At 47.5% G+C, this 21,976-nt stretch overlaps 1 protein-coding gene across 1 annotated transcript in view; it reads right to left on the bottom strand.

The window, feature by feature from the left end:
* Positions 1-102: 102 nt before the first annotated feature.
* Positions 103-21,976, bottom strand: part of LOC124014603 (SLIT-ROBO Rho GTPase-activating protein 1-like) — a 40,701-nt gene continuing 18,827 nt past the window's right edge. The window contains exons 3-23 of the mRNA XM_046329785.1: positions 21,784-21,838; positions 21,548-21,655; positions 20,221-20,283; positions 19,389-19,580; positions 19,086-19,214; positions 9,634-9,855; positions 9,424-9,525; positions 8,647-8,844; positions 8,410-8,494; positions 8,057-8,084; positions 7,892-7,925; positions 7,743-7,803; positions 7,519-7,596; positions 7,299-7,433; positions 6,455-6,560; positions 5,354-5,578; positions 5,079-5,152; positions 4,502-4,682; positions 3,989-4,102; positions 2,390-2,717; positions 103-2,263 (exon numbers count right to left, since the gene is read on the bottom strand). Of these exons, the coding sequence (XP_046185741.1) occupies positions 1,841-2,263; positions 2,390-2,717; positions 3,989-4,102; positions 4,502-4,682; positions 5,079-5,152; positions 5,354-5,578; positions 6,455-6,560; positions 7,299-7,433; positions 7,519-7,596; positions 7,743-7,803; positions 7,892-7,925; positions 8,057-8,084; positions 8,410-8,494; positions 8,647-8,844; positions 9,424-9,525; positions 9,634-9,855; positions 19,086-19,214; positions 19,389-19,580; positions 20,221-20,283; positions 21,548-21,655; positions 21,784-21,838 (2,941 nt within the window). The 3' untranslated portion in view covers positions 103-1,840. The remainder of the gene's footprint in view (positions 2,264-2,389; positions 2,718-3,988; positions 4,103-4,501; positions 4,683-5,078; positions 5,153-5,353; positions 5,579-6,454; positions 6,561-7,298; positions 7,434-7,518; positions 7,597-7,742; positions 7,804-7,891; positions 7,926-8,056; positions 8,085-8,409; positions 8,495-8,646; positions 8,845-9,423; positions 9,526-9,633; positions 9,856-19,085; positions 19,215-19,388; positions 19,581-20,220; positions 20,284-21,547; positions 21,656-21,783; positions 21,839-21,976) is intronic.

Here is a 21,976-nt window from a genome sequence, read left to right as displayed (position 1 = left end):
ACTGTAGCACGTCCCATCCCCTTTTCCGACCCCACTCACACGCCGCAGGTGATAAGGCAATAATGAAGGCTCGACGAACCAAAACGCACTTGTTAACTTCTTCCCTTTTATTTATAATATAAATACAACATCAATACTATCCACTTGGGTATAAGAGCTTGTCTTTAGGAAGCTCAGGAGTTTCAGATACAGCAACAGACTAAACCATTTCCTTTAATTATCAGACACATTCAGAGAGAAACCAACGTCCCTTAAAATGCACCTGTTCACATGTTATAATGCTACATGCCAAGTACACAATTTTCCCAATACATCAAAGTGCAATGTCACAATAGATTAACTCTAGGATTCATAATTCAGTCTTCTACTAAACACTTTGATTATTTCATTCTAAGTGCTGCTGCTCTCTGTTCGGGACATGCGCGAGTGGATTAAACTCCCCACAAAGACAAGGGTAAAAAAAAAAGGCACTTTCACATTGACACACACAAACCGATGCACGCCCATAGCCCATTCTTAAAGACACACATCCCCAGTACTGCTCAAACACACACGCAATAGTTCCCAACCCAGTAAAGAGGACACATTCAGTGTGCTGCTGTTCCAAGTGTATTTTGGGCATTTACACTCAAAAGCCCCACAGCCTGTTTGCTTACTGTGAACTTAAGGTTATTTAGTGACTTCAGTCTAACAACCAGATACACCATATTCCCACACACCAACTGCCAGCAACACGCACCCCTGTCCTGCACATGTTCTGTTACTAAAGGCAGACATGAATAATCCATTTTATCCACCATCGCACTTACAAAGGAACAGAACGAGGGCAGGCAGAGGAAACACACACAGACAAACAGGGTAATGGGAAAGAAGTCACACACACACACAGGCCGAGGGAAACGTACTCTACAAACTCCTAACCCCCTCCACCACTCTACCTCCAAACTATTTCCCCTGGCCTGTGTGTGTGTACCTGGCCTGTGTGTGTGTTTACCTGGCCTGTGTGTGTGTACCTGGCCTGTGTGTGTATCGGTTGAACACGAGAAGGCGGTTTTCTAGTAGTGAGGGTTAACGCCGCTGCCGGCCCCTGTGACATTATTGCCCACTGAACATTCAATAGAGAGCTGAACAGTCGTTAAATACTGGAACATTCATTAAATAGCTGAACATTGGTTAAATAGAATGTGAGTTTTGTCACCAATGCCTCGAGAGGCTTCGGTTGAGGCATTGGTGAGCTTAGCAGCGGAACCAAGTGAAATAGAAAATAATTTTTAAAAAGATCACACAGACATCCGCCCTTATGTTTCCACTCTGTGTGAGCCTCCCTTTACCCATCAGGCACATCTTCACTCCGCATTGTCCTTTCGCGTCGCCAATGAAAATCGCTCATAGATGCAGCAGCCAATCGAAATACACTAAGAACACAGCATCCTTTTGGTGATAGACCTTCATTAGCTGAGGAGCCTTTTGTCATTACATAGTCAACGTTCACATCACTGAAACTACATTTCACTGGAGGAGAACTACACTTCCCACACATCTGTGACTACATCTCTTTTACAGGATAGGGTTTCTGCTTTCTTTAGCTTTCCCATTCTACACAGCTACCCTTTGATAAATGGAGAACGTTAACTCCTACACACCAAGAAGAGAGTACACACCAACCTGACGACACACATAAATATCATGGCATATCATAGATCATATATTATTTTGTATTACTACATAAAAACCGTTTTAGTTTCAGATCTGTCCTACCACTTTCTACCCTTGTTCAGGTTTCTAAACAGTAAGCAGGTACCCTGTTCTCCCACTCTTTATTTTGGCCCGGTTTGGCTCGTCACATGGTGCAGGACTTGTCCAGCAGCGGGGGCAGAGGGGGGGTGTTGCTCTTTGGCGGCACCAGGGGTTTCGGCCTCAAGGCTGGGGGGCGAAGCGGAGCTCCCATACGGAGAGGAGCCCCCACTACGGGCTTGAAGGAGCCCAGGGTATCGGGGGAGGGGTTGGTGGATCGGATGGGTGCGGGAGGGGGGCCAGGGAGGGGAATGAGGGGGCTCAGAGGGCTGAGGGGACTAGGGGTACCAGGAGTCCCTGGGGTGGAGGGGGTGCTGTGGGGGCTGGGCGACTCAGAGGAGCAGGCTGTGATTGGGCTGTTCTTAACCTGCTCCAGAGTGTCCAGGACCACGTCAGGAGCCGGTCTGCAGCCCCCCCGCTCCAACTGCCTCAGCTGCCCCAAGGCCACACTCACACTCTCCTCTATGTCCTACAGAGAAAAGGGAACGAGGAAGTGGCAGAGAGAAAATATAAGAAGTATGTTTGTTTTTGTATAATTACTGTATGTACTTGTGTGTGTGTGTGTGTGAAAGTATGTGCGTGTGAGAGAGTGTACCTGTGCCAGTGTGTCTGGGTCCAGGGTTCTGGAGCTGAAGCCGTGCTGCCCGCTGCTGGAGCGCCGGATGGGCGTGTCTTCAGGCCGACGCAGTGAATCGTGGCGGCTCACGGTAACCGTTACCGCGGCAGTGGAACGGCGACGACGCTCAGGGCTGTCGAGAGGCGGGGTTAAGCCAGTGCCCCGCCCCAAAAGGAGCTCCCGCGGGCTGAAGTGACCAGTGACGGGTGGAGAGTTCCTCTCCAACACACTCCCGTTACCATGGTCTTTAGAGCGACCGAGGGGACGACGGAAAATGTCAGTCCCTGCGGTGGCCTGCGGTGGGCTGCTAAGATTAGAGCTTTACTAAATCGCTCTGGATAAGAGCGTCTGCTAAATGACTTAAATGTAATGTAATGTAAATCAATACACTCCACAAACCGCTAGCTTAGTTTGTTAGCTTTGTGCATTTTATAGGTGTATGGTGGTCTGTGGTGTATTAACTACTGTCCTGTTGTAGGTCTCTGGCGATCTAACTACTGACCTGTTGTAGGTCTCTGGCGATCTAACTACTGACCTGTTGTAGGTCTCTGGCGATCTAACTACTGTCCAGGTCTTCGAACCACTGACCTGTTGTAGATCTCTGGCATTCGAACCACTGACCTGTTGTAGATCTCTGGCAATCTAACTATTGTCCTGTTGTAGGTCTCTGGCATTCGAACCACTGACCTGTTGTAGATCTCTGGCATTCGAACCACTGACCTGTTGTAGGTCTCTGGCATTCGAACCACTGACCTGTTTTAAATCTCTGGCAATCTAACTATTGTCCTGTTGTAGGTCTCTGGCATTCGAACCACTGACCTGTTGTAGATCTCTGGCATTCGAACCACTGACCTGTTGTAGATCTCTGGCAATCTAACTACTGTCCTGTTGTAGGTCTCTGGCATTCGAACCACTGACCTGTTGTAGATCTCTGGCAATCTAACTACTGTCCTGTTGTAGGTCTCTGGCGATCGAACCACTGACCTGTTGTAGATCTCTGGCGATCTAACTATTGTCCTGTTGTAGGTCTCTGGCGATCTAACTACTGACCTGTTGTAGGTCTCTGGCGATCTAACTACTGACCTGTTGTAGGTCTCTGGCGATCTAACTACTGACCTGTTGTAAGTCTCTGGCGATCTAACGACTGACCTGTTGTAGGTCTCTGGCGATCAAACTACTGACCTGTTGTTGGTCTCTGGCGATCTAACTACTGACCTGTTGTAGGTCTCTGCCGATTTAACTACTGACCTGTTGTAGGTCTCTGGCGATCTAACTACTAAACTGTTGTAGGTCTCTGGCGATCTAACTACTAAACTGTTGTAGGTCTCTGGCGATCTAACTACTGACCTGTTGTAGGTCTCTGGCGATCAAACTACTGACCTGTTGTTGGTCTCTGGCGATCAAACTACTGACCTGTTGTTGGTCTCTGGCGATCAAACTACTGACCTGTTGTTGGTCTCTGTCGATCTAACTACTAAACTGTTGTAGGTCTCTGGCGATCTAACTACTATACTGTTGTAGGTCTCTGGCGATCTAACTACTGACCTGTTGTTGGTCTCTGGCGATCTAACTACTGACCTGTTGTAGGTCTCAGGCTGTCTGTCAGTAGGAGAGCTCAGCTCACTTCTAGCTCTCTTGTCATCATTGCTAGTGCTCCCACTGTCACTGTCCACTGTTGATGCAGAGTCGGGCCTGAAACAACACACCGCACCTCTTACCAACTAACCAGTGTTAAACAGAACCTGTTACCCAACCAATCAAGGCACTAACAAATCAGACAAATGATCAGTTAGTCAACCAATACCAGTGGCCAGTAATTGTTAACGCCAATCAATTGAATTAATAACTTAGGTCATCAATCAATTCAGTCAGTCAATCAATCCCCCAAAATATGTTTAAAGAGTCAAAGAGGCAGTTCCTTTGATACAGTAAAAAGGAGTTGAGCATGTACATTTTCATTCAACAGTTAATTTGATAACAATCCACAATGGGATGCCGCTGTAGGCATATTTTACAGACATGTTCTCTTGGCATGGCCGTGTCACTTAGCGTGTATGCTATGCGCTAGCTATGCTGTAGCCGTGTACTTGCCTGTCCTTCAGTGTTATGTACTGGTGAGGCACCAGGCCATGGGTGCCGTTGAGTCGCCCCTCCCACCAGTCATGTGATGCACGCTGGAACAGCTGCAGGGTCACTCCCTTCTTAAAGGAGAGCTCCCGCCCCGACCGGCCCGTATAGTCAAACCTGGCCACTGCCTCTACTGCTTCCCCCTCTGAGAGACAGAGAGAGAGGAAGAGAGAAAGATAGAAATGGAGAGAGAGAGGGGGCGGGAAGCGGGAGGCAGAAGGACAGAGAGATAAGAGCCAAATCGTATGATCGAGGGGGACCTGTCAATCACTAATGTCCCCGGCTTGACCTTCCGAGCTCAGCCAATGAGGAACGAGGGGGACGCGAAAGAGAAATCAGAGAATAAGAGTCTTAGCTAGCCATCACCCCACCGCCTCCCCCTTACAATGGGAATCACACACTGCACACAGCGAAAGACGACAGAGGGAGAGAGGGGAGTCTCTATGCTAGCTGTTGCCATGGAGACAGCTCTCTATCCATTGGTGGATAAGAGAGAGAAGCCCACTGGGTGATTGTGCAGAGGTCAGAGGTCAGAGCGTACCCTCCTCACTGGTCTGAGTCTCTGTGCCGCCATCAGGCTCCGCCTCCCCACCCGGCTCGCTGAACGGACTCTCGCTGGAGAGGATAAAGGGAGAGAAAGAGAGTTTGGGTGTGAAGGGAGAGAAAGGATGAAAAAGGGAATGTAAGCACCATAACTGCAACAGTCAGCAATATTAGACAGACTTGCTAGAACCAGGCCCCCTTGGTAATTCACAAAATGATGAACAGAAGGTTGGTTGCAAGGCTGGAGTATACAGTATAGTCCATCTGTCTCACCAGTACTGGTCTCCGGTCATGCACTTCTCATAGATGGGCCCAGGCAGCTCCGGGGGGTCGGGGAAGATGTTGTCGTGGTGCAGGATGACCGTCTTGATGACCTCATTAACATGCGCCTGGCATGCCACCTGGTCCAGGGCGTCGGGCGTGGGCAGCAGGGTGGGGCCGAAGACGATGGCCAGATTCCCAGCATCCATCATGTTCTCATCGCTGTACTGGGATAAGCTGGGCAGGGGGCACAGGGCAAAATGTTACTACTTAAACACCACATCACATGACCAGGCAGGAAGTAAAACACTAACTCCAGGATACAAACAGAAGTATACGGAATGTTCATCATACTCATACCGAATACTGCAATCTAACACTCTGCAATCTAACATTCAGACTCTGCTGTGGTAGATCACACCTGCACCTCACACTTCTCACTCTCTCCTCACGTTCACACTTCCTGCTCCATCTCTATTTGGAGCTGCAGAGATGAGACATTGTGTTCAGCCAAATAGACAGACCGTGTTGTATGTGGTTCTGTGTGATCTAGACTACCACAGACCTACATGTTCTCGACTAACCCAATACTGGTTCTGTGTGTTCAACACTAGCCCAGACCTGGTTCTGGGTGTTCTCGACTAACCCAGTACTGGTTCTGTGTGGTTCAGTGTGCTCTAGACTAACACAGTACTGGTTCTGTGTGGTTCTCTGGGTTCTATACTAGTCCAGACCTGGTTCTGTGCTCTCGACTAACCCAGTACTGGTTCTGTGTGGTTCAGTGTGCTCTAGACTAACCCAGTACTGGTTCCGTGTGGTTCTCTGGGTTCTGTACTAGCCCAGACCTGGTTCTGTGTACTCTCGACTAACCCAGTACTGGTTCTGTGTGGTTCTCTGGGTTCTATACTAGCCCCAGACCTGGTTCTGTGTGCTCTTAACGAGCCCAGATCTAGTTCAGCTTGGTTCTATATGTTCTAGACTAACCCAGACCTGGTTCTGTGTGGTTGTATGTGTTCTAGTCGAACCCAGTACTGCTTCTGTGTGGATATGTGGATTCTAGATTAGCCCAGACGTGGTTCATGTGTGGTTCTGTGTTAGCATACAGACACTCACTGGTTGAGGAAGGCAAACAGGTATCTATTCACGACCAGAGTCGCCCGTGGAACACCCAGTAGAATCTTACGAATACACTGAGCTCTGTCATACAGGCTCTCTATACCTGTGGGAACACACACACACACACACACACACACACACACACACACACACACACACACACACACACACACACACACACACACACACACACACACACACACACACACACACACACACACACACACACACACACACACACACACAGTCAGTAATATTCCCAGGAACTCATGAAGTGTAATCCTGAAACATCCTGAAATATAAGCAGCCCAGAGAGAGAGGCAGCTAGCTCTCTGTGTGTGTTTCAGAAAGACAGACATGGCATTGGAGACGTGTGTGGGAGGAAGAGAGAGATAGAGAGATACAGGGACAGAGGGATAGCGGGACCCATTTTGACAGTGCCAAAATGAAATGTATTACTCATAAGACTTTATATTACTGCATTTCAAAACGTCTCTTTTTGTCAATGAACAGGCGCTGATCATTTATGGAGACCTAAAACAAACAGTGCATTTATGTGAAGCATGTAAAGCAATTGGAATCTGTTGCATTTTAAATACTTTTGAATTAAGGGCCGTATCGACTGGTGAAAAGGTCATTTTTACAACACATTGCGTGTTAGAGCTGTCCAAATGTCAGCTGCATTCATGGTAAATCACAAAACCTTCACAGCTGATGCTTTTTACAAACACAAACTAATTGCATACACACAAAAACAACACCACTCCCACCTTTAAAACAGTGACCCCTGTCCTCCTGTCCAGCCACCTCCCACACCCTAGAGGAAAGAATTGCTACTCACGGACACAGGAAATGAGGTCGTTGAACCTTTCCTTGGGAAAGAGGGGGTTCTCCAGCCCCCGGAAGTAGAGCTTCAGCACACCGGCCACCGAGTTGATGTCATGGTTATTCTCCTCGTCAATCAGGGGGTCGTTACCTTGGCAACAGAGAGACGGACATGGTTAGTTTCCTTTCCCCTGACCTGGAAGCACAAGTATGATGACCTCACAGTGACCTCTCACCTCTCTCAAATGAGTTCTTGATGTCGTTGACCTCCACCTGCGACCCGGACACACGGAATATGCCCTGGTGCTGAAGACCTGAAGGAGATGGGAGGCGGTTATGAGAGTCTAATCATGTGTCAGTACACATCAGAGGAACTTGAAAAGGACTTGGCTCCTAACCCCTAGCCTCCAAATTGGCTAAGGGGAGGATCCACCATGTTGTTTTCAACAGTCGGACTCACCATGGAGGTTGATGTAACGAATGCAGCTCTCCACCAGCAGAGGAATGGCTTTAGTCGAGTCCTAAAAAACACATCCAGGCAATTAAGCAGCCAGAGGCCAACCACACACAGACACACATAAGCAGTGGGAGGAACAGTGGAAACATTACCTGGTGATTGCTATGGGAGTTCTTTCGTCCACGGCTAGGGAGAGAAACAGAGACAACAGTGACTCAGAGCTCTGCAAATTAAAACTAAGACGAGAGGTGAGACAATTTAAAATATAGAAACGGATAGAACAGTGCTTCAGTCAATAACATGTTTAAGAGCTATACCTGGTGGTCAGCGTGTCTGCTATATGCCCTGGAGAGACATGAAAGACACAGGCAGACAGAGAGAGGGCAGTTTTTTTTTAATTGTCAGAAAGGGAGGGCATTAGCACATAAGGTATATTTCTCAGCCATATAAAAGAGGCAGTGAGAGAGATGGTAGTTACAAAAAGATAGCCTTGTTTGACCACCCTGATATCGCAAGCTCACATTCTGTTTCACTACACGGGTTCAAGTGAAACAAAAACGAGAGCCCAGCGTGAATCAGGCTAACAAAGAGAACGAGAGAGACAGAGAAAGAAAGAGGGTAGGCCGTGAGAAAGAATCGAGAAAGCAAGAGCGAGCGTGAGGTCTCTTACCCTCGGCCATGGCTTTCTTCAGCAGGTCGTGCTTGGCCTGTAGTTTGGAGATCAGATTACTGCCCTCCAGATACTCACGGAACTTCTGTGGACCACCGACAGAAGCACATGGGGGGCGTTTATTAACTGTATATTTACCTAACTGTCGACATCAACTAGCCTGTGTGTGTGTGTGTGTGTGTGTGTGTGTGTGTGTGTGTGTGTGTGTGTGTGTCTGTCTCTGAGTGAGTGTCTCACCGTGAAGTAGAAGAACTCCGTCTCCTGTTGGTTGGCACGGCGCTTGGCGAGGCTGGGTTTGTTTAGGTAGCCGTCCGACACGCTGGACTTGACAGACTCTGAAGAGGGACTGTGGGTGAAACTCTGGGAAACGTCATAGTCATCCAGCACTGACATGTCCTGGAGGGTGGTGAGAGTGGCCCCCGACGTCTTCTTCACCTGCGGGTAAATAGAGTTAGACCAAAGTAGTCGCTCACAGAGGATGTGTGGTGTATGTGTGTGTTCATGTCTTGTGGATATGAGGTTTGAGCGAGCGTGTGTGCACATCTTAAATCTGTATGGTGCAGGTGGTGTGTGAGAGTGTTTATTTGTGTATGGTAATTACGGTGTGTGCGTGTGTGTGTGTGTGTGCTGAGACATGCAGATGCAGCTCATTACTCCAGTCTTCATCAGCACTTCTGTGCCCTTCAGGGTTAGATAACAGCTGCCCTCCCATTCCACAGCAATTGCATATATAATCTTCTCAACAGTAATACACACACCAAAAACACACTATAAATAACCAAACAAAAGCTCTAGCTTCAGGGTACAAAAATGGTTTATTTATAAGTCTACCTCTGTCACAAAATCACTCCAACCCAATCTCCCTCTCCTCCGTCCCGCAGCATGTGGTCAGAGAGTCAACCAAACGACAACACAGCACACTGGGAAACTGTACATGTCTGGTATCACCTCTCCAGCAAAGCACACTGGGAAACTGAAGTACATTTGACTGTGTGATAAATGTCTGTCTCTCACCTCCTCGTTTTCTATCTTCAGGGTGGAGAGGCGTGACTGGAGCTGCTGCAGCCTAGATGTGAGCTCTGCCTGCACCTGTGGCTGGGCGGCTATCTGGGTCACCTGACAGGAAACAGGAACAACACACAGCATGACCGGGCACCCACGGGGGGGGGGGTACGTCTGTGTGTGAATCCGTGCTTGTGTGTTTTTGCACTGTTGCGCACTCACGGGGTCCCCCATGTGGGGCTGGAAGCTGAAGCGTGGCGGGGGGCAGAAGGCAGTGGGGTAGAGGCCCAGCAGGCGCTGCCTGTCTCGGGCAGGATCCAGGCCCTCTACGGCCCCCTCCAGTACCTCCAACCCTGTCCGCCTGGAGGCCTCCAGACTCAGCTCTGCAGACAGGTAGGTCTTCAACGCACGACTCAGACTGGAATGGTACCCCAGGTCACAACACTGAGGGAGGGAGGGAGGGAGGGGATGGTAATGTGTTGGAGAAAGAAAGACACACCCGACACTTTTCAAATCAAATTTTATTTGTCACATACACATGGCTAGCAGATGTTAATGCAAGTGTAGCGAAATGCTTGTGCTTCTAGTTCTGACAATGCAGTAATAACCAACAAGTAATCTAGCTAACAATTCCAAAACTACTACCTTATAGACACAAGTGTAAGGGGATAAAGAATATGTACATAAGATATATGAATGAGTGATGGTACAGAGCGGCATAGGCAAGATACAGTAGATGGTATTGAGTGCAGTATATACATATGAGATGAGTATGTAAACAAAGTGGCATAGTTAAAGTGGCTAGTGATACATGTATTACATAAGGATGCAGTAGATGATATAGAGTACAGTATATACGTATACATATGAGATGAATAATGTAGGGTATGTAAACATTATATTAGGTAGCATTGTTTAAAGTGGCTAGTGATATATTTTACATTATTTCCCATCAATTCCCATTATTAAAGTGGCTGGAGTTGAGTCAGTGTGTTGGCAGCCGCCACTCAATGTTAGTGGTGGCTGTTTAACAGTCTGATGGCCTTGAGATAGAAGCTGTTTGTCAGTCTCTCGGTCCCAGCTTTGATGCACCTGTACTGACCTCGCCTTCTGGATGATAGCGGGGTGAACAGGCAGTGGCTCGTGTGGTTGTTGTCCTTGATGATCTTTATGGCCTTCCTGTGACATCGGGTGGTGTAGGTGTCCTGGAGGGCAGGTAGTTTGCCCCCGGTGATGCGTTGTGCAGACCTCACTACCCTCTGGAGAGCCTTACGGTTGTGGGCGGAGCAGTTGCCGTACCAGGCGGTGATACAGCCCGACAGGAGGCTCTCGATTGTGCATCTGTAGAAGTTTGTGAGTGCTTTTGGTGACCAGCCAAATTTCTTCAGCCTCCTGAGGTTGAAGAGGCGCTGCTCCACCTTCTTCACGATGCTGCCTGTGTGGGTGGACCAATTCAGTTTGTCTGTGATGTGTACGCCGAGGAACTTAAAACTTTACTACTCTCTCCACTACTGTTCCATCGATGTGGATAGGGGGGTGATCCCTCTGCTGTTTCCTAAAGTCCACAATCATCTCCTTAGTTTTGTTGACGTTGAGTGTGAAGTTATTTTCCTGACACCACACTCCGAGGGCCCTCACCTCCTCCCTGTAGGCCGTCTCGTCGTTGTTGGTAATCAAGCCTACCACTGTTGTGTCGTCCGCAAACTTGATGATTGAGTTGGAGGCGTGCGTGGCCACGCAGTCGTGGGTGAACAGGGACTACAGGAGAGGGCTCAGAACGTACCTTGTGGGGCCCCAGTGTTGAGGATCAGCGGGGTGGAGATGTTGTTGCCTACCCTCACCACCTGGGGGCGGCCCGTCAGGAAGGCCAGTACCCAGTTGCACAGGGCGGGGTCAAGACCCAGGGTCTCGAGCTTGATGACGAGCTTGGAGGGCACTATGGTGTTAAATGCCGAGCTGTAGTCGATGAACAGCATTCTCACATAGTTATTCCTCTTGTCCAGATGGGTTAGGGCAGTGTGCAGTGTGGTTGAGAACACATGGTTTACTGTGTACTGTGTCATTTCCGGTCACAACTTGCAGGCTTGTTTTCGAATTGCTATGCATTTTGTTGCCAACCTATTTTGCTACCTGACAATTTTACGGTTTTCACTTTTTAATTACAGTTCATATATTTATTTATTTTTTCCTCAACTTTTTCACTCCGGACGCTTTATCTGGACACGATTCGTCAGGACCCCCAACAGACGAAGCTAAGTAGTAACATTATCATGATTCCTTCTAATTGCAGCCGCTGTGCTCGCCTTACGGCGAGGATAGCTGTACTGCAAGCCCAGCTTCAGACGCAATCGTTAGGCAAGGGTCATTTCAGTGTAGGAAAGGATGAAACAGTGTCTGTGCACCAGTAAGTACAGATAGTAGTATAAATCCCCTGGCACAGTCCCCGCAGCAACTTTCTCACGGTTTCTGGAAGGAAATGCTGTAGGAAAGCTCAACCGCTGTCGCTCATTCAGCCGACAGAAACTTTCAACCGGTTTTCCCCATTAAGCAGCGGGTCGGTGTCAGAGGCCGAGTCTTCTCTGGTCTCTAGTCCTCCCGTTATGGGGTCTGAGACGCCGAAGCTTCCCACCATTAGCTCTGACAAATTGAAAACTCTAGTCATTGGCGACTCCATTACCCGCAGTATTAGACTTAAAGCGAATCATCCAGCGATCATACACTGTTTACCCGGGGGCAGGGCTACCGACGTTAAGGCTAATCTGAAGATGGTGCTGGCTAAAGCTAAAACTGGCGAGTGTAGAGAGTATAGAGATATTGTTATCCACGTCGGCACCAACGATGTTAGGATGAAACAGTCAGAGATCACCAAGCGCAACATAGCTTCTGCGTGCATATCAGCTAGAAAGATGTGTCGGCATCGAGTAATTGTCTCTGGCCCCCTGCCAGTTAGGGGGAGTGATGAGCTCTACAGCAGAGTCTCACAACTCAATCGCTGGTTGAAAACGGTTTTCTGCCCCTCCCAAAAGATAGAATTTGTAGATAATTGGCCCTCTTTCTGGGACTCACCCACAAACAGGACCAAGCCTGACCTGCTGAGGAGTGACGGACTCCATCCTAGCTGGAGGGGTGCTCTCATCTTATCTACCAACATAGACAGGGCTCTAACTCCTCTAGCTCCACAATGAAATAGGGTGCAGGCCAGGCAGCAGGCTGTTAGCCAGCCTGCCAGCATAGTGGAGTCTGCCACTAGCACAGTCAGTGTAGTCAGCTCAGCTATCCCCATTGAGACCGTGTCTGTGCCTCGACCTAGGTTGGGCAAAACTAAACATGGCGGTGTTCGCCTTAGCAATCTCACTAGGATAAAGACCTCCTCCATTCCTGTCATTACTGAAAGAGATCATGATACCTCACATCTCAAAATAGGGCTACTTAATGTTAGATCCCTTACTTCAAAGGCAATTATAGTCAATGAACTAATCACTGATCATAATCTTGATGTGATTGGCCTGACTGAAACATGGCTTAAGCCTGATGAATTTACTGTGTTAAATGAGGCCTCACCTCCTGGCTACACTAGTGACCATATCCCCCGTGCATCCCGCAAAGGCGGAGGTGTTGCTAACATTTACGATAGCAAATTTCAATTTACAAAAAAAATGACGTTTTCGTCTTTTGAGCTTCTAGTCATGAAATCTATGCAGCCTACTCAATCACTTTTTATAGCTACTGTTTACAGGCCTCCTGGGCCATATACAGCGTTTCTCACTGAGTTCCCTGAATTCCTATCGGACCTTGTAGTCATTGCAGATAATATTCACATGGAAAAGTCCACAGACCCACTCCAAAAGGCTTTCGGAGCCATCATCGACTCAGTGGGTTTTGTCCAACATGTCTCTGGACCCACTCACTGTCACAGTCATACGCTGGACCTAGTTTTGTCCCATGGAATAAATGTTGTGGATCTTAATGTTTTCCCTCATAATCCTGGACTATCGGACCACCATTTTATTACGTTTGCAATTGCAACAAATAATCTGCTCAGACCCCAACCAAGGAACATCAAAAGTCGTGCTATAAATTCACAGACAACACAAAGATTCCTTGATGCCCTTCCAGACTCCCTCTGCCTACCCAAGGACGCCAGAGGACAGAAATCCGTTAACCACCTAACTGAGGATCTCAATTTAACCTTGCGCAATACCCTAGATGCAGTTGCACCCCTAAAAACTAAAAAAATGTCTCATAAGAAACTAGCTCCCTGGTACACAGAAAATACCCAAGCTCTGAAGCAAGCTTCCAGAAAATTGGAACGGAAATGGCGCCACACCAAACTGGAAGTCTTCTGACTAGCTTGGAAGGACGGTACCGTGCAGTACCGAAGAGCCCTTACTGCTGCTCGATCATCCTATTTTTCTAACTTAATTGAGGAAAATAAGAAGAATCCAAAATTCCTTTTTGATAATGTGGCAAAGCTAACTAAAAAGCAGCATTCCCCAATAGAGGATGACTTTCACTTTAGCAGTGATAAATTCATGAACTTCTTTGAGGAAAAGATTATGATTATTAGAAAGCAAATTACGGACTCCTCTTTAAACCTGCGTATTATTCCTCCAAACCTCAGTTGTCCTGAGTCTGCACAACTCTGCCAGGACCTAGGATCAAGAGAGACGCTCAAGTGTTTTAGTACTATATCTCTTGACACAATGATGAAAATAATCATGGCCTCTAAACCTTCAAGCTGTATACTGGACCCTATTCCAACTAAACTACTGAAAGAGCCTCTTCCTGTGCTTGGCCCTCCTATGTTGAACATAATAAACGGCTCTCTATCCACTGGATGTGTACCAAACTCACTAAAAGTGGCAGTAATAAAGCCTCTCTTGAAAAAGCCAAACCTTGACCCAGAAAATATAAAAAACTATCGGCCTATATCGAATCTTCCATTCCTTTCAAAAATTTTAGAGAAGGCTGTTGCGCAGCAACTCACTGCCTTCCTGAAGACAAACAATGTATACAAAATGCTTCAGTCTGGTTTTAGACCCCATCATAGCACTGAGACGGCACTTGTGAAGGTGGTAAATGACATTTTAATGGCATCGGACCGAGGCTCTGCATCTGTCCTCGTGCTCCTAGACCTTAGTGCTGCTTTTAATACCATCGATCACCACATTCTTTTGGAGAGATTGGAAACCCAAATTGGTCTACACGGACATGTTCTGGCCTGGTTTAGATCTTATCTGTCGGAAAGATATCAGTTTGTCTCTGTGAATGGTTTGTCCGCTGACAAATCAACTGTAAATTTCGGTGTTCCTCAAGGTTCTGTTTTAGGACCACTATTGTTTTCACTATATATTTTACCTCTTGGGGATGTTATTCGAAAACATAATGTAAACTTTCACTGCTATGCGGATGACACACAGCTGTACATTTCAATGAAACATGGTGAAGCCCCAAAATTGCCCTCGCTAGAAGCATGTGTTTCAGACATAAGGAAGTGGATTGCTGCAAACGTTCTACTATTAAACTCGGACAAAACAGAGATGCTTGTTCTAGGTCCCAAGAAACAAAGAGATCTTCTGTTGAATCTGACAATTAATCTTAATGGTTGTACAGTCGTCTCAAATAAAACTGTGAAGGACCTCAGCGTTACTCTGGACCCTGATCTCTCTTTTGAAGAACATATCAAGAGCTTTTTTCCATCTACGTAACATTGCAAAAATCAGAAACTTTCTGTCCAAAAATGATGCAGAAAAATTAATCCATGCTTTTGTCACTTCTAGGTTAGACTACTGCAATGCTCTATTTTCTGGCTACCCGGATAAAGCACTAAATAAACGTCAGTTAGTGCTAAATACGGCTGCTAGAATCCTGACTAGAACCAAATTTTTTTATCATATTACTCCAGTGCTAGCCTCTCTACACTGGCTTCCTGTCAAAGCAAGGGCTGATTTCAAGGTTTTACTGCTAACCTACAAAGCATTACATGGGCTTGCTCCTACCTACCTCTCTGATTTGGTCCTGCCGTACATACCTACACGTACGCTACGGTCACAAGACGCAGGCCTCCTAATTGTCCCTAGAATTTCTAAGCAAACAGCTGGAGGCAGGGCTTTCTCCTATAGAGCTCCATTTTTATGGAACGGTCTGCCTACCCATGTCAGAGACGCAAACTCGGTCTCAACCTTTAAGTCTTTACTGAAGACTCATCTCTTCAGTGGGTCATATGATTGAGTGTAGTCTGGCCCAGGAGTGGGAAGGTGAACGGAAAGGCTCTGGAGCAACGAACCGCCCTTGCTGTCTCTGCCTGGCTGGTTCCCCTCTTTCCACTGGGATTCTCTGCCTCTAACCCTGTTACGGGGGCTGAGTCACTGGCTTTCTGGGGCTCTCTCATGCCGTCCCTGGGGGGGGTGCATCACCTGGGTGGGTTGATTCACTGTTGTGGCCAGCCTGTCTGGGTTGGCGACCCCCCCTTGGGTTGTGCCGTGGCGGGGATCTTTGTGGGCTATACTCGGCCTTGTCTCAGGATGGTAAGTTGGTGGTTGAAGATATCCCTCTAGTGGTGTGGGGGTTGTGCTTTGGCAAAGTGGGTGGGGTTATATCCTTCCTGTTTGGCCCTGTCCGGGGGTGTCCTCGGATGGGGCCACAGTGTCTCCTGACCCCTCCTGTCTCAGCCTCCAGTATTTATGCTGCAGTAGTTTATGTGTCGGGGGGCTAGGGTCAGTTTGTTATATCTGGAGTACTTCTCCTGTCCTAGTCCGTGTCCTGTGTGAATCTAAGTGTGCGTTCTCTAATTCTCTCCTTCTCTCTTTCTTTCTCTCTCTCGGAGGACCTGAGCCCTAGGACCATGCCCCAGGACTACCTGACATGATGACTCCTTGCTGTCCCCAGTCCACCTGGCCATGCTGCTGCTCCAGTTTCAACTGGCCTGGGCCCTAGGACCATGTCCCAGGACTACCTGACATGAGGTCTCCTTGCTGTCCCCAGTCCACCTGGCCATGCTGCTGCTCCAGTTTCAACTGTTCTGCCTTACTATTATTCAACCATGCTGGTCATTTATGAACATTTGAACATCTTGGCCACGTTCTGTTATAATCTCCACCCGGTACAGCCAGAAGAGGACTGGCCACCCCACATATGCTCTCTCTAATTCTCTCTTTCCTTCTCTCTCTCGGAGGACCTGAGCCCTAGGACCGTGCCCCAGGACTACCTGACATGATGGCTCCTTGCTGTCCCCAGTCCACCTGACTGTGCTGCTGCTCCAGTTTCAACTGTTCTGCCTTATTATTATTCGACCATGCTGGTCATTTATGAACATTTGAACATCTTGGTCATGTTCTGTTATAATCTCTACCCGGCACAGCCAGAAGAGGACTGGCCACCCCACATAGCCTGGTTCCTCTCTAGGTTTCTTCCTAGGTTTTGGCCTTTCTAGGGAGTTTTTCCTAGCCACCGTGCTTTTACACCTGCATTGTTTGCTGTTTGGGGTTTTAGGCTGGGTTTCTGTACAGCACTTTGAGATATCAGCTGATGTACGAAGGGCTATATAAATACATTTGATTTGATTTGATCGTCTGTGGACCTATTTGGGCGGTAAGCAAATTGGAGTGGGTCTAGGGTGTCAGGTAGGGTGGAGGTGATATGGTCCTTGACTAGTCTCTCAAAGCACTTCATGATGACGGAAGTGAGTGCTACGGGGCGGTAGTCGTTTAGCTCAGTTACCTTAGCTTTCTTGGGAACAGGAACAATGGTGGTCCTCTTGAAGCATGTGGGAACAACAGACTGGGATAGGGATTGATTGAATATGTCCGTAAAAACACCAGCCAGCTGGTCTGCGCATGCTCTGAGGGCGCGGCTGGGGATGCCGTCTGGGCCTGCAGCCTTGCGAGGGTTGACACGTTTAAATGTTTTCCTCACGTCGGCTGCAGTGAAGGAGAGTCCGCATGTTTTAGTTGTGGGCCGTGTCAGTGGCACTGTATTGTACTCAAAGCGGGCAAAAATTTAGTCTGCCTGGCAGCAAGATATCCTGGTCCGTGACGGGGCTGGTTTCCTTTTTGTAATCCGTGATTGACTGTAGACCCTGCCACATACCTCTTGTGTCTGAGCCATTGAATTGAGATTCTACTTTGTCTCTATACTGACGCTTAGCTTGTTTGATTGCCTTGCGGAGGGAATAGTTACACTGTTTGTATTCGGTCATGTTTCCAGTCATCATGCCCTGATTAAAAGCAGTGGTTCCCGCTTTCAGTTTCACGCAAATGCTGCCATCAATCCACGGTTTCTGGTTTGGGAATGTTTTAATCGTTGCTATGGGAACGACATCTTCAACGCACGTTCTAATGAACTCGCTCACCGAATCAGCGTATTCGTCAATGTTGTTGTCTGACGCAATACATATCCCAGTCCACGTGATGGAAGCAGTCTTGGAGCGTGGAATCAGATTGGTCGGACCAGCGTTGAACAGACCTCAGCACGGGAGCTTCTTGTTTTAGTTTCTGTCTGTAGGCAGGGATCAACAAAATGGAGTCGTGGTCAGCTTTTCCGAAAGGAGAGCGGGGCAGGGCCTTATATGCGTCGCGGAAGTTGGAATAGCAATGATCCAAAGTTTTTCCAGCCCTGGTTGCGCAATCGATATGCTGATAAAATTTAGGGAGTCTTGTTTTCAGATTAGCCTTGTTAAAATCCCTAGCTACAATGAATGCAGCCTCCGGATATATGGATTCCAGTTTGCAAAGAGTCAAATAAAGTTTGTTCAGAGCCATCGATGTGTCTGCTTGGGGGGGAATATATACGGCTGTGATTATAATCGAAGATAATTCCCTTGGTAGATAATGTGGTCGACATTTGATTGTGAGGAATTCTAAATCAGTTGAACAGAAGGACTTGAGTTCCTGTATGTTGTTGTGGCAACACCATGTCACGTTACCCATGAAGCATACACCCCTGCCCCTCTTCTTACCAGAAAGATGTTTGTTTCTGTCGGCGCGATGCGTGGAGAAACCAGCTGGCTGCTCCGACTCCGTTAGCGTCTCTCCAGTGAGCCATGTTTCCGTGAAGCAAAGAACGTTACAGTCTCTGATGTCCCTCTGGAATGCTACCCTTGCTCGGATTTCATCAACCTTGTTGTCAAGAGACTGTACATTGGTGAGGAGAATGCTAGGGAGTGGTGCACGATGTGCCCATCTCCGGAGTCTGACCAGAAGACCGCTTCGTTTTCCCCTTTTACGAAGTCGTTTTTTGGGGTCGCCGGCTGGATTCTATTCCGTTGTCCTGGGTGAAAGGCAGAACACAGGATCCGCTTCGCGAAAGTCATATTCTTGGTCGTACTGATGGTGAATTGACGCTGCTCTTATGTTCAGTAGATCTTCTCGACTGTATGTAATGAAACCTAAGATGACCTAGGGTACCAATGTAAGAAATAACACGTAAAAAACTGCATAGTTTCCTAGGAACGCGAAGCGAGGCGGCCATCTCTGTCGGCGCCGGAAGTAAATGTCAACTGCTTAGGTAATAGTGAAATCTACTGAAACCGGCTTTTTTTTTTTGTGTGTGTGTGTGTGTGTGTGTGTGTGTGTGTGTGTGTGTGTGTGTGTGTGTGTGTGTGTGTGTGTGTGTGTGTGTGTGTGTGTGTGTGTGTGTGTGTGTGTGTGTGTGTGTGTGTGTGTGTGTGAACTCACGTCTATGATATCGGGCAGGTCGTGGATGTAGTATTTGAACACGGAGGAGTTGGTGGCTTCCATCGTCAGAAGGTACTCGTTCCTGGCCTTCAGAGACTTCAGCTTGTTCTCAGAGTACTTAGCCTTCCTCTGGTGAGAGCGACAGACAGAGAGAGAAAGCATGAGAGCAGACAGAGGGAGGAGAGAGCGAGAGAGAAGGGTGAGGAGAAAATAAAAGTTAGACTAAAAACAATATATATATATATATATATATATATAAATTAATACAGGAAAGGAGAGGTTGTCCCTCATGGGTTTCTGTACCTTCTCCCTCATCTTCTCCATCTTGCGGGCGGCGTTGCGTCTCTGGTGGCGTTCCTCTATACGCATGCCAAATAGCGGCTCCACCCCTCCACCAGGCCCCACTTTGCCAACCCCGACCTGACGTTCGGCATCCCTCAGCTTGGTCTCCGCGTTCAGCGTCTCCCCATGGTACATGTGGTATGTCTTCATCACCTAGCAACCACAGCCCACAATGCATCCATCTGTCAACAACTCTGCCCAGGGCAAATCGTTTGGGTCGTGTTCAGAAGGCACTAATGGACAGAAAGGTTTTGACACGGAAAGCAGAAAGAATGCTCCTCATTGAACGAGTTCAGGTAGTAACCTCCTCCGTTTGAAAGGGTTTTCTCCTGTTTCGTGCCTCCTCAACATGACCTTACTGCTCATACCACAGTCACCTATAGAAATGCACCTGACAAATGTTGCCCACCATTGGCAGAGTTGCACCCAACCGAAACCTCCCTTCACCCTGTGAGGTTAGGAACAGACCTGTCCCCTCTAAGTTCTTTCTAGCTCATGTGTTTATTTATTTACACCAGAAGCTTTTAAGGCTGCCAAGCCTTCACTTAACTAAACTTAACGCTCAGCAACTTTCCTTTGCAGCATTTTGCTGAAATTACAAGTATTGGTAGAGCACAGAAAAAGTGACTCATTCCTCAAAGTTCATGTTGCAATGTTTAAAATGAAAGTGTGGCAGTTTTTGATGATGTATTGTTGAGAGAACAGGAAAAGTGACCGTAAGAAAATATTTCAACTCCCTAAAGTGATATGTTTAATGGAGACTGTGTGTGGGGCAGTTATAGATGTCACTTACGGTATAGAGTTCATTAAGGAGCTTCATCAAGTCCTCCTGCAGCTGAAAGGTGATCTCTTTACTCTGAGAGAGGAGGGAGAGGAGGGGAGGGGAGGAGGGGAGCAGAGTGGGGAGACGAGAGAGGAGGTACGGAGGAGGAGAGAGACATTTCATCAACACAGTGGAGAAGGGGGGTCATCACTGCAAATGAGAAACGTTTCATAATCCGATAAAGAGGGCATATGAATAAATAAATCCATCCATAAACAGATGAATCCATAAATAAAACATATAGTGGCAGGAGCCGGGCTGTAGCTCCTAGCTCCTGTGTGTGTGTGTCTCAGTCCTCATGTATTAAACAGCTCCTTCCAGTTTGGGAGTTTGAGTTATAGCATTCTGTACAGCATTAATATTGCATTAAGCCAAATGACTCTAAAATCCCAGAATGGATGAATCCCATTCCACGAGCCTTCTCACTGTGAGGTGGACCAGCTGAGCCGGTCACCATGGACACCAGGCTGTCAGAAACTCGTTGTCATGGTCACCAGCCGGTGTCATCCTCGGCTCACTCACAGTGACTGACAAGTGTCTTCTGTGTGCTAGAGCTTCATACAGGGGTGCAACTTTCACTAGGGACTGGGGGACGGGGGGCAGCAGTCAGTTTTATCATTGGAATGATATACAAAACGAGGCAATAATGTGCTTTAAGACCATGCGGACGCCTCCGAGCGGTTGGGTAGGCAGTTGAGTGTTTATCCGACTGTAAAAAAAAAATATATATAAAAAATAAACTATGTCCCTCCACTTTTAAAACCAAAGTTGCGCCCCTGGCTTCATAAGCAGTTATAACACAGTTACGAAGCCTCTATGTCTAGGCGTACTGTATGTAGCTACAAGCTAGCAGATCTCTCAGCACTTTAGCTCTCATTAATAAAACAGGAGCCACATAGAGATGAATAATGAACATGATGAGCTGAATTCAGAAAGGGTGTGTGTGTTTAAACTTGTTCTACAGCACTCGGAGGCAGGCTTCTCTGAAAATACACGATGGGAAATGTGGACCGCTTCTGTACTTTTGATTAAAACCCATCAGGTTAATTCTTTGTGGCTCCTTTTATAGCGCCCTCTCAAACCAAGAGGCTTCTGGGAAAATACACAGGGGGAGATATGAGCCTTTAGTTTTCCTTAGAAAACATTAACTCTTCTAGTCCTCTTCTTGCTCCCTCTCATACTAACAGACTTGTCGTCAAAACTATTAAACCCTCTATTCCCTTGGGAAAGTCAACTTTGAACGCTGACCCCTGATGTTCTGTGACACGTGTATGAGAAGAGGCTGTGATTGGCTCACTCTTTTGAGCAGGCGGGCGGAGTCATCGCTGATGTGCGTGAGGCGGGTGATGACGTTGTTCAGGTAGAGGTCACTGAGTGTGGCGTGGTCCTTACTCTCCCTCCTCACCTGAAGAGCGAGATAGATCATGTGCTTATATTGCCTGAACACAGGCAACTTTTTAATGAAGAGAACCAACATGTCAGCAATATGTGCCTTCAGGATTGAGCACACATGCAAACAAACAGATTCATTACCTGGTTCAGCAGCAGGTACCAGCAGTTAACTGGAGACAGCAAGTTCTGGTCCTTTCTGTAGGAGAAAGAAACATCGGGGAGGTTGTACTCGAATCAACACAAACATAAAGCCACTGTTTACACTTAAACACATATGAGCTATGCACACACACACACACACACACACACACACACACACACACACACACACACA

The sequence above is a fragment of the Oncorhynchus gorbuscha genome, linkage group LG25 (assembly GCF_021184085.1).
Source record: "Oncorhynchus gorbuscha isolate QuinsamMale2020 ecotype Even-year linkage group LG25, OgorEven_v1.0, whole genome shotgun sequence".
Taxonomy (NCBI): domain Eukaryota; kingdom Metazoa; phylum Chordata; class Actinopteri; order Salmoniformes; family Salmonidae; genus Oncorhynchus; species Oncorhynchus gorbuscha.
The sequence above is the reverse complement of the archived record's forward strand: the minus strand, read 5'-3'. Positions and strand labels throughout refer to the sequence as shown.